The 12,711-nt window shown below is 30.6% G+C and overlaps 1 protein-coding gene across 2 annotated transcripts in view; it reads left to right on the top strand.

Annotated features, from left to right (window-relative positions):
• The window catches only part of LOC139514377 (exportin-1-like), a 667,034-nt gene that overhangs the window by 35,006 nt on the left and 619,317 nt on the right, over positions 1–12,711 (top strand). Inside the window, exons 19-24 of one of the 2 annotated variants that reach the window (XR_011662605.1) lie at positions 11–133; positions 2,574–2,721; positions 3,115–3,342; positions 3,927–4,089; positions 4,540–4,636; positions 5,135–5,619. Coding sequence is in view for 1 of the 2 variants with exons in the window: in XM_071303532.1 (XP_071159633.1) it covers positions 11–133; positions 2,574–2,721; positions 3,115–3,342; positions 3,927–4,089; positions 4,540–4,636; positions 5,135–5,281 (906 nt within the window). In the remaining variant the exon portion in view is untranslated. Of the gene's footprint in view, positions 1–10; positions 134–2,573; positions 2,722–3,114; positions 3,343–3,926; positions 4,090–4,539; positions 4,637–5,134; positions 8,060–12,711 lie in introns of those variants that run through there. The other variant, XM_071303532.1, reaches the window with a different exon arrangement.

Below are 12,711 nucleotides of genomic sequence, written 5' to 3'. Positions count from 1 at the left end.
GTATTTACAGGTTGCTGTTAATTTCATCCCACCATTACTAGATGCTGTATTGTTAGATTACCAGAGAAATGTTCCAGCAGCCAGAGAACCAGAAGTCCTCAGTACTATGGCCTCAATTGTTAACAGATTAGAGGTGGGTAGTAATTTATTAATTAATCAGTAGGTATAAACCCTAAAGTTTTCAAAACAATGTCCTCAGTTGTAAATAATAGTGTTGATAATTGACAACATTTCAGTAGTAAATTGACTGAGATCCTCCTCATACGCAGTAATATAACTTGATATTCCTCAGGTATTTGATGCAGTATTGAATGTTTTGATATTTGTATTTTCAGGGTAACATAACTAATGATATTCCTCAGATATTTGATGCAATATTGAATGGCTTGATATTTGTATATTCAGGGTAACATGACTAATGATATTCCTCAGGTATTTGATGCAATATTGAATGGCTTGATATTTGTATTTTCAGGGTAACATAACTAATGATATTCCTCAGGTATTTGATGCAGTATTGAATGACTTGATATTTGTATTTTCAGGGTAACATGACTAATGATATTCCTCAGGTATTTGATGCAATATTGAATGGCTTGATATTTGTATTTTCAGGGTAACATAACTAATGATATTCCTCAGATATTTGATGCAATATTGAATGGCTTGATATTTGTATTTTCAGGGTAACATAACTAATGATATTCCTCAGATATTTGATGCAGTATTGAATGTTTTGATATTTGTATTTTCAGGGTAACATAACTAATGATATTCCTCAGATATTTGATGCAGTATTGAATGTTTTGATATTTGTATTTTCAGGGTAACATAACTTATGATATTCCTCAGATATTTGATGCAATATTGAATGGCTTGATATTTGTATTTTCAGGGTAACATAACTAATGATATTCCTTAGATATTTGATGCAATATTGAATGGCTTGATATTTGTATTTTCAGGGTAACATAACTAATGATATTCCTCAGGTATTTGATGCAATATTGAATGGCTTGATATTTGTATTTTCAGGGTAACATGACTAATGATATTCCTCAGATATTTGATGCAGTATTGAATGTTTTGATATTTGTATTTTCAGGGTAACATAACTAATGATATTCCTCAGATATTTGATGCAGTATTGAATGTTTTGATATTTGTATTTTCAGGGTAACATAACTAATGATATTCCTCAGATATTTGATGCAGTATTGAATAACTTGATATTTGTATTTTCAGGGTAACATAACTAATGATATTCCTCAGATATTTGATGCAATATTGAATGGCTTGATATTTGTATTTTCAGGGTAACATAACTAATGATATTCCTCAGGTATTTGATGCAGTATTGAATGGCTTGATATTTGTATTTTCAGGGTAACATAACTAATGATATTCCTCAGATATTTGATGCAATATTGAATGGCTTGATATTTGTATTTTCAGGGTAATATAACATGATATTCCTCAGGTATTTGATGCAATATTGAATGGCTTGATATTTGTATTTTCAGGGTAACATAACTAATGATATTCCTCAGATATTTGATGCAATATTGAATGGCTTGATATTTGTATTTTCAGGGTAACATAACTAATGATATTCCTCAGATATTTGATGCAGTATTGAATGGCTTGATATTTGTATTTTCAGGGTAACATAACTAATGATATTCCTCAGATATTTGATGCAGTATTGAATGGCTTGATATTTGTATTTTCAGGGTAACATAACTAATGATATTCCTCAGATATTTGATGCAGTATTGAATGTTTTGATATTTGTATTTTCAGGGTAACATAACTAATGATATTCCTCAGATATTTGATGCAGTATTGAATAACTTGATATTTGTATTTTCAGGGTAACATAACTAATGATATTCCTCAGATATTTGATGCAGTATTGAATGGCTTGATATTTGTATTTTCAGGGTAACATAACTAATGATATTCCTCAGATATTTGATGCAGTATTGAATGGCTTGATATTTGTATTTTCAGGGTAACATAACTAATGATATTCCTCAGATATTTGATGCAGTATTGAATGTTTTGATATTTGTATTTTCAGGGTAACATAACTAATGATATTCCTCAGATATTTGATGCAGTATTGAATAACTTGATATTTGTATTTTCAGGGTAACATAACTAATGATATTCCTCAGATATTTGATGCAGTATTGAATGGCTTGATATTTGTATTTTCAGGGTAACATAACTAATGATATTCCTCAGATATTTGATGCAGTATTGAATGGCTTGATATTTGTATTTTCAGGGTAACATGACTAATGATATTCCTCAGGTATTTGATGCAGTATTGAATGGCTTGATATTTGTATTTTCAGGGTAACATAACTAATGATATTCCTCAGGTATTTGATGCAATATTGAATGACTTGATATTTGTATTTTCAGGGTAACATAACTAATGATATTCCTCAGATATTTGATGCAGTATTGAATAACTTGATATTTGTATTTTCAGGGTAACATAACTAATGATATTCCTCAGATATTTGATGCAGTATTGAATGTTTTGATATTTGTATTTTCAGGGTAACATAACTAATGATATTCCTCAGATATTTGATGCAGTATTTGAATGTACATTAGAGATGATCAACAAAGATTTTGAAGAATTTCCAGAACACAGAACAAATTTCTTTCTGTTGTTACAAGCAGTCAATACACATTGTTTTCAAGGTAATTTTCAGAAGTGCTAAAATCAAAGACAAAACTTCTTTTTAATTGCTGATTATTTTTACACACAGTTAACAAGGCATAAGACAAAGAAACATGTTGATGCTGTTCTCGATCTCAAGGTTGTAACTATAAGGCTAACTATTAAACTGGAATCATTTAAATGTCCTTTATTACTTGATTAAGAGAGTTAAAAAAAAATCAGCAATATGTATTAAAGCTGTCTTTTTTTTGTTGTTGTATGTTTTGTGAAAAAGACTTCCTAGATAAATGTATCGACCCTTAAAAATGCATGTATATCGTAATTAAGGCATATTTTTTCACATATTACCCAGATATTACTGATCTTTTATTTTTTAAGCACCTGATGATATAAATTTTAATTTTCTTTTTCAGCCTTCCTAAATATTCCACCAGCACAGTTCAAATTAGTGTTAGACTCTATAATATGGGCATTCAAACATACAATGAGGAATGTAGCAGATACAGGGCTCGACATTCTCTATCAGTTATTACAAAATGTGGCACAAAAGGAAGAGGCAGCTCAGAGTTTTTATCAAACTTACTTCAAAGATATCTTACAACATGTTTTCTCTGTTGTAACTGATAGTTCTCACACAGCAGGTAAATTTACATGTAACTCAACTAACTTGGGCAAACTTACTTCACTGATAGTTCTCACACAGCAGGTAAATTTACATGTAACTTGACTAACTTAGGCAAACTTACTTCACTGATAGTTCTCACACAGCAGCAAAATTTACATGTAACTTGACTAACTTAGGCAAACTTACTTCACTGATAGTTCTCTCACAGCAGGTAAATTTACATGTAACTTGACTAACTTAGGCAAACTTACTACAAAGATATCTTACAACATGTTTTCTCTGTTCTAACGGATAGTTCTCACACAGAAGGTAAATTTACTTGTAACTCAACTGTCAGAGTGGGTTTGATTCCAGACTTAATTGATTAAGATCTTGAAGTTTTGTGTTGAAGGTCTGTAGTTCTCTTGAGAAACTGACTGCCATGAAATAGCAAATGATGCTAAAGTGCTGTTTAACAACAACAAAAATCAATCAATCATTTAAAAATTCAATTACACAACAGGAGAATTTCACCAGTTTAATGTTTGTATATAAAAAAAAGAAAATAGTAAAAATTTGCCTTCATTAAAGAAAAATTTAACTTTGTTCTTTACATTTCAGGGTTAACCACACAGGCTACAATATTGGCATATATGTTTTGTTTGGTTGAAAATGGTAAAATTACTGTGGCTTTGGCAGGCAGTGGTGACAATTCACAGAATGTTCAGCATATTATGCAGTTCCTGTTAGAATTACTCAAGCATGCCTTTCCACATCTAAATGAGTGAGTAGATAATTTTTGAACAGATGGGATATATTTTGTATCCTTTTATTGAATAGAAGATGCAATTCCAAATAAGTTTTAATTAGCACAAGAGTTGTTTCTAGTCAAAATACTGTGTCTTTCTGTCAGTGTGTTGTCAGCAAAGTTTTCCCCCACATTTGTACAGTATATATTAATTGCTTGAAAGAAACCTAACTAACCACAGCTGCATATTAATGAAAATTAAAAAGAAAAATATGATAACAAATCAATGAGAAAATTTTAGCTGTTTAAAAAATGCTTTATAAATCATTGTCAATTACTCCAAAACAGCTTTCAAAAGGCAAAAGATAAATGGTTTTAATACAGAGCCATCTTGATTTTTATTGACAAATTATATGTTGTATTCAGTTTTGCTTTATTTAAAAGAAGTAGTATAATTTGTAAAAATCATTTAATATATTCTTGCAGGCCACAAATCAAAGTATTTATTGAAGGACTGTTTAGTTTTGACCAAGATATTCCTTCTTTTAAAGAACATCTGCGAGATTTCTTGGTTCAGATCAGGGTATGTACTTTATTAATGAATGTAAGAAACTGCATGGAAATGAAATTTTATAGGAAATAGACCAGTTCTTCATTTAAAAGTCTTACAAATAAAATAAATTTTCTGTTTCAAAATCTGCATATTTCATTAAAGATCAATACCAATACATAATATACCTCACATGTAACACCCTAGCTAAAATAGGTTTGGATCAGTATTCTAACATTTTAGTATTTGATGACAGGTGAAAGTAAAGATCCCTTTTAAATTTTCCAGTGTAATGGAATTCAACAGTCAAATTTTAATCGATTTTTATTTGCCTTGTGTTGCCTTCCAGTAAGTTTTTCTGTAGGGTCATATTTCTAAATTTTGATTTATTGCTTTCTACATTGTTTCATTTTCTTCTTGGGATATGTATACAACTTTTGTATCAAGTGCTTATAGTGCAGCTGTTTATGGTTTAATATCTGGTTTTCTTTAAGTAAATTAAGCATTTAAATTTGGAATTTATGATTTCAGGAATATGCCGGTGAAGACAATGCTGATCTGTTTTTGGAAGAACGAGAAACAGCAATCAAAAGTGCACAAGAAGAAAAACATAAACAGCAGCTAGCTGTTCCTGGTATCATTGGACCACATGAAATCCCAGAAGAAATGCAAGATTGACATTTTATTGATTATTTCACCCCATGAAATAATATTTTACATAAACATTTACTTTTGAAACCTTTAGATATCCTCTTTCAACTTGTATGCATGCCACATATACATGCACTTTGAAAATAACTGTTTGATTTACATATAACTTTTTACCAGAGTTACCCGAGTACACATATTTCATTTTGCCTTTTTTTTTAATCAAGAGGTAAATTATTTTATCAATTGAGATTGATCATGTTTATCTCCTGTTAAATTTTTTTGAAAGACTTTGTTCCTTTCAAATTTATAATACTACTTCATAATGAAGTTCAATTATCATTGTTCATTTTTGTTATTGCCATTTTGTGATATGAAATATCTGTACATCATGGTAGTATATTTCCATTTGTTTATATCCTAAAACATGAGATGTTTCAGTGCTTTCATTGTGTATTTAATGGCATGTACATTTTTTTGTGTAAATTTGTAAATACATAAAACAAGAAGTATATATGTATATAAGTGTTCATTCTACATGCAAGGTCTGAACTGGCAATGCTTGTGTCTCATAAAACATGTCCCTGGTTATCTAGCCTTCTCTAGATGTCATATCATTAAATTAAGCTACCAAAATACATAACATTTAAAACTGCATAGCCCATGCATTGTCATTTTAATTGGTATTTAACCTTATTAGTTATAACAGATCTTGATAAAGACAATTTGTTCATTTCTTTTTTCCATTATAAACAACTGCCAAATTTTATAAGTTTCTTAAATAGTTTCGTAAATATCTTAAAAGAAATATAGTAGTTATTCGTGGTCTGTAATAACTTGTTAGGTAAATAATTAGATATTTGAAGAAAAATGAATCGTTTTAAAATATATAAAATAAGCTTGAAAAATGGTTATAAATAGAATGCTTATTTATCTGATTATAGATTAGCCTAGGTGTCAGATTATTATGTGATGATGAAGATAATGTAGACTGTGTAATCCTGTATCAAATATGTGACCTTTTTCTGTGGTCATAATGTCTTAAGTAAGGTTGTATATGACAGTATAAAGTAAGCCTCCATTTCAATCGATTTAGTCTGGTTTGTTTTTATGCAATTCCTGTTATGCTTAAATATTATTTTGTAAACTGGTTGTTCTTCATTTAATTTTTGGAATCAATATCTCAAAACAAATTGCTTGATGAGTTAATTTATGAAATACATTAAACATTTGGTAAATAGCTATTAAAGCATTCTTTTTATAAGTATTTAAATTGTAATATTTGAAAACTTATATAACTGTTTTGGAGGGGTGATTTTCATACATTTTGGTCTCGTTTCAATTATTTAGGAGAAATCATGTACACTATAAATGTTCTTGTGAAAAAGTCCTAGATAATATTATATGATGATGCATATTAACCTGAAAGTTGTCATTTTTACTCGTCATTTTATTCATTATATAGTTTTTCAATAGCATAAGACATAACTTATAATATACCCTGTTGCTGTAGGTTATACTGTATATGTACTTTTTTTCATGTGTATTTAATATTTGCTAAAAAAAAAAAAAATAGAAGGTCTCTTTGTATCATTATATAAATTAAAAGAAACCAAGATTATTCAATCATCAAAACAGACCTCTGTTGAATAAGTTGTTACTTAACATGACTCATATTTGGCTTGGGGCATAATATGTAACCTTTAGTCCTTCTATCTGTAACCCTTTTACCTACAGATGATGATTAGTCTAGGTTTTCTGGCATCCGCATACCTCTTTTATATTTCCTGCTGAAAAACATTGAAAACAAGTCTTCTTTATTTGTTTGTTGCCCAGAACGAACGTGTAAACATTGCACTTCTGAAGATTGAAAATAGATATCATTCAGTGTTGGGAATTTACAACCTTGTAAAACAAATAAGTAAACTTTTATGTTAAAAATTGTCTATTTTGGGGCCAATGGACAAATTATCATGAATTTTATGTATTTCAATGCTGAAAATTTTATTAAAACATAAAGAAAACAATGTCCATGATATATTAATGAATAAATAATGAAAAAAATTAATCTTACATAATTTTTTTTTTAATTTAATGTTAAGTTCATCCACTTACAACCAGAGAATTCATTGTCTCAGAATAACCACTGTAAGGGCAGCTATTGGTGAAAGGGTTGATTGGATTTTTTATGGATCATTATCAAAGTTCAATTGAGGTTATGTAATTTCAACAAGTTAAGCATGCATGTACAACTGGTTATTCAGGTGATATTTATTCAATAAATTTTATATGCATGCAAACTGTTTTTGCATTCACATGTACGTATTTTTGAAAAATTCTGGAAAATAATACACAGCTGAAAAAAAGTACACATACAGAATAACATTTCTAAAAGAAATGATTGACTGTTGAATATTTGGTGAAAATTTTGGTTTGTTTTCACACAAAATCTTGTTACAAAAATGAATGTTTGTATACTAAAATGTTTATGACTGTCAAGTATTATTTCTAATAAGATGTTTTGTGAAATAAGTCACTTGTCTCAATAAAAAAAATTAGAAAATAAGCCAACAAGATGTTTTGACAGTTTATGGTAAAAAGAAATTACAGTAGTGTAGTAAATACAAGAAACTTTGTGTCAAGATTTTGGATGGTGTATATTTGTGATTATGTCCCATGTTATCATTTTTGTGGTCATATTTATAGTACATGTAGTCATACACGTTTGTTCATCATGTGTTAGTTATCTACATTTTCTATTAGATCTGTGAAAATTACAGACAATAAAGTATTGAAAACCCTTTGAAATCAGAATTGTTATTCCTTGAGTACTGTCTTCAAATAGTCAATACATTTCAAGCTTTGAAGGAATCAGTTTACAGGAAAAAAAACCTAGTGCTTTTTAAAGAAAGAGTATTTTCCTGTTCAGGTTAGACATGTAATGGGGTTCAATGAATACATTATAGACACATGGACACTTTTGAATCTCAAACTAGGGGTAGGTGTGTAGTACTTTTTTGAAAGGGGAAAAAGCAGGTGAAATTCTTGGCTGATATAGGTGCCTTCCCTTTATAACCATATATGTTTTAATTGAACAGCCATAAATTGTTAGTGGAATTTTAAATTTACTGTCTGACACATTGTGGCAAGGAGCATACAGTGTTACTCCCTGTACACCCTCTTAAAATCAAATGGGTATTTGTCATTGCTTTATTCCTGCAGAAAATGGTCAGATTTTTGGAACACAAGTCTATGATGACTAACAGATGGAGTTTGCATTTCTTTCTGTTTGACAACCTCTATGGTGCAATTTCAACCCTTTTCATGAAATTTGTACTCTTGGATCTGTGAAAAAAATGGACCTAAATACTTTTGTGTCTGTTTTAGGTTAACTAAATAAGTATTTGATGTCAATTTTAGGATGAGATTTATACATTGATAACAATGCTCGACAGATCTTCATTTTTTTTAGGGGACTGACTTGATATCTCAATCTTCCAAGGCTGATCACTATGGTTTTGATACACAAAACATAGTGCAATGATCATAACATTCTATAAATACTATCCATGAACATTTACAGAAATTTAATGTTGTAATATATGCTCAGATATTCAAGGCACAAAATTAATGTTTCACTTGTCTAGAAAATTACATTACTTTTGCAAGGTACAGGAATCTAATATCTGTTCTAAAAATATAAAATATGTCATTGCTAACCTCATCTTTAAAAATTAGAGTTGGAGTAATCTTCCTTTGTCTAGAATAGCTGTATAATCAACAACAACCTATGAAATATTTAATTTTACTTCCCACTGATAAATTGAAGCAATCTTTACTGTTCAGTGCTTTCAAGTGCTATGATTTTAGGTGGATCTGAAGCTTGAAATTGTAATGCCATATGACCTAATTTTCATGCTCCAGTGTTGAGGATAAAAATATAGACTAGGTCTGTATCTTAAAAATTGTAGATGGTAGGTTTAAAATATTTTGTATCAACAGAAGTACATTGTACAGTTAATTTTGACATTTAACTTGAGTACTTTGATGCTTAAAATAATTTTGTTAGATGGGGTGTTAGGGGTATTATACCTCAACATAATGCACCAGTAGTTTTTTGTTAACTTGCCTGGTCTGAAAAGTCAGATGGGCTTTTCTCATCACTTGGTGCTGTCATCATCATCAACTTTTACAAAAACAAAAATCTTCTCAAATACTACAATTTAAAAGCTGTGTAAGGGAAATAATTCAAAAACAGTTACCATACAATGGGTGTGGTAGTAGTTTTCAATTATTTTTTTTTCAAATTTCTCAAATTTCAAATTTTTGAAAAGTTTGAAGAAATCTTTAATTGCACAATATTGCATAATAGATTTGTAAGATCTTAACATTTTGTGTCAGAAACTCGTGTCCAAAATTTGATCACAATCCAAATTCAGAGCTGTATCAAGCTTGAATGTTGTGTCCATACTTGCCCCAACTGGTCAGGGTTCGACCTCTGAGGTCGTATTAAGCACATGGTTGCGTTTTGGTCTGATTTTTTTCAACTGTATGCAATAAGTCAACCATATTTGATTGTAAGGTGTTCATGTCTGACTGGTTCAGTGGTCCTAATTAAGTTATTGAGTTTTAGTATTTTTTTCTAAAACAATTCCAAAAGGTCAACTATTTGGTGTATGGAAATATTTTATAATGAACATGTTAGTCGCACAGGTTTTATTTGACCTTGACCTCATTGTCATGGTTCAATGCTCATTGTTAAGTTTTTATACGACAGCAAAAATTGAAATTTTTTTGGTCGTATATTGGTATCACGTTGGCATTGTCGTCGTCGTCCGAACACATTTGGTTTTCGCACTCTAACTTTAGTAAAAGCAAATAGAAATCTTTGAAATTTAAACGCAAGGTTTATGACCATAAAAGGAAGGTTGGGATTGATTTTGGGTGTTTTGGTCCCAACAGTTTAGGAATTAGGGCCCAAATAAGCATTTTTCTTGGTTTTCTCACAATAACTTTAGTTTAAGTAAACAGAAATCTATGAAATTTTAACATATTAAAAGGTCTATGACCGCAAAAGGAAGGTTGGGATTGATTTTGGGAGTTTTAGTCATAAGTTTAGGAATTGGGGGCCAAAAAAGGTCCCAAATAAGCATTTTTCTTAGTTTTTATACGACCGCAAATTTTTTTTGGTCGTACATGTATATTGGTATCATGTTGGTGTCGTCGTCGTCGGCATCTGAAGACTTGGTTTTCGCACTATAACTTTAGTATAAGTGAATAGTTCAAATCTATGAAATTTAAACACAAGCTTTATGACCATAAAAGGAAGGTTTGGATTGATTTTGGAAGTTTTGGTCCTAACAGTTTGGGAATTAGGGGCCAAAAAGGGCCCAAATTAGCATTTTCTTTGGTTTTCGCACTATAACTTTAGTTTAAGTAAATAGAAATCTATGAAATTTTGACACAAGGTTTATGACCACTAAAGAAAGGTTGGGATTGATTGTGGGAGTTTTGGTCCCAACAGTTTAGGAATAAGGGGCCAAAAAAGGTCCCAAATAAGCATTTTTCTTAGTTTTTATACGACCGCAAAATTTTTTTGGTCGTACATGTATATTGGTATCATGTTGGTGTCGTCGTCGTCGGCATCTGAAGACTTGGTTTTCGCACTATAACTTTAGTATAAGTGAATAGTTCAAATCTATGAAATTTAAACACAAGCTTTATGACCATAAAAGGAAGGTTTGGATTGATTTTGGAAGTTTTGGTCCTAACAGTTTGGGAATTAGGGGCCAAAAAGGGCCCAAATTAGCATTTTCTTTGGTTTTCGCACTATAACTTTAGTTTAAGTAAATAGAAATCTATGAAATTTTGACACAAGGTTTATGACCACTAAAGAAAGGTTGGGATTGATTGTGGGAGTTTTGGTCCCAACAGTTTAGGAATAAGGGGCCAAAAAAGGTCCCAAATAAGCATTTTTCTTAGTTTTTATACGACCGCAAAATTTTTTTGGTCGTATATTGGTATCACGTTTGTGTCGTCGTCATCTGAAGACTTTTGGTTTTCGCACTATAACTTTAGTATAAGTGAATAGAAATCTATGAAATTTAAACACAAGCTTTATGACCATAAAAGGAAGATTGGGATTGATTTTGGAAGTTTTTGTCTCAACAGTTTGGGAATTAGGGGCCAAAAAGGGCCCAAATTAGCATTTTCTTGGTTTTCGCACTATAACTTTAGTTTAAGTAAATAGAAATCTATGAAATTTTGATACAAGGTTTATGACCACTAAAGAAAGGTTGGGATTGATTGTGGGAGTTTTGGTCCCAACAGTTTAGGAATAAGGGGCCATAATTGGGGTTCTTTATAAGCCGAATCTAACTGTGTATGTATTATAAGACATAAAAACCTTCCCATCTGGTTTTTAGAGAATAAATTAGTTCTACTTAACCATTAGTTATTCCCGATGCAAGATGTTGTGTTTTGTCCACTTTTGTCATATGCAACTCAATGATATCCTCCTTCTACAGATTGCCTGAAATTCAACAGGCAATTTGTGGATATTTGCCTCAAAATTTCAGTCATTTTACAAAATGACTAGGTATTTTTAGTCATTTTGTAAAATGCCTGTCAAGGTTTAAAATTTTTTAAATTGCCTGAAAATTCAGTCATTTTACAAAATGCCTAAATTTAGAAAATGTCTGTAACATATATATGGGGTTCTTTGATATATGCTTAATCTAACCATGTATTTAGATTTTTGATGTTTGGGCCCGGTTATCATATTGGTGCACATTGAGGTCTAAAGGGTCCAAAATTGAACTTTATTTGATTTCATCAAAAATTGAATTCTTGGGGTTCTTTGATATGCTGAATCTTGGTAACCATGTATTTAGATTTTGGATATTGGACCATAATAGGTAATGTCCAATTTAAAATTTAAAGTTTTTAAGTATTAGTTCTTAGACCACATTCATTATGTGTCAGAAACCTGTGTTGTGTCCACTATTTAATCACAATCCAAATTCAGAGCTGTATCAAGCTTGAATGTTGTGTCCATACTTGCCACAATGTTCAGGGTTCGAACTCTGCGGTCGTATAAAGCTGTGCCCTGCGTTTGCACAAAAACTTTAGTATAAGTTAATAGAAATCTATGAAATTTTAACACAAGGTTTATGACCACAAAAGGAAGGGTTGGATTGATTTTGGGAGTTTTGGTCCCAACGAATTAGGGGCCAAAAGGGTCCAGAATTAAACTTTGTTTGATATCATCAAAAAATGAATTATTGGGGTTCTTTGATATGCCAAATCCAACCATGTATTCAGATTCTTAATTTTTGGTCCTGTTTTCAAATTGATCTACATTAAAGTCCAAAGGGTCCAAAATTAAACTTAGCTTGATTTAAACAAAAATTGAATTCTTGGGGTTCTTTGATATGCTGAATCTAAACATGTACTTAGAT

Source organism: Mytilus edulis, chromosome 3 (assembly GCF_963676685.1).
Source record: "Mytilus edulis chromosome 3, xbMytEdul2.2, whole genome shotgun sequence".
NCBI lineage: Eukaryota > Metazoa > Mollusca > Bivalvia > Mytilida > Mytilidae > Mytilus > Mytilus edulis.
This window is presented reverse-complemented; position numbering and strand designations above follow the sequence as displayed.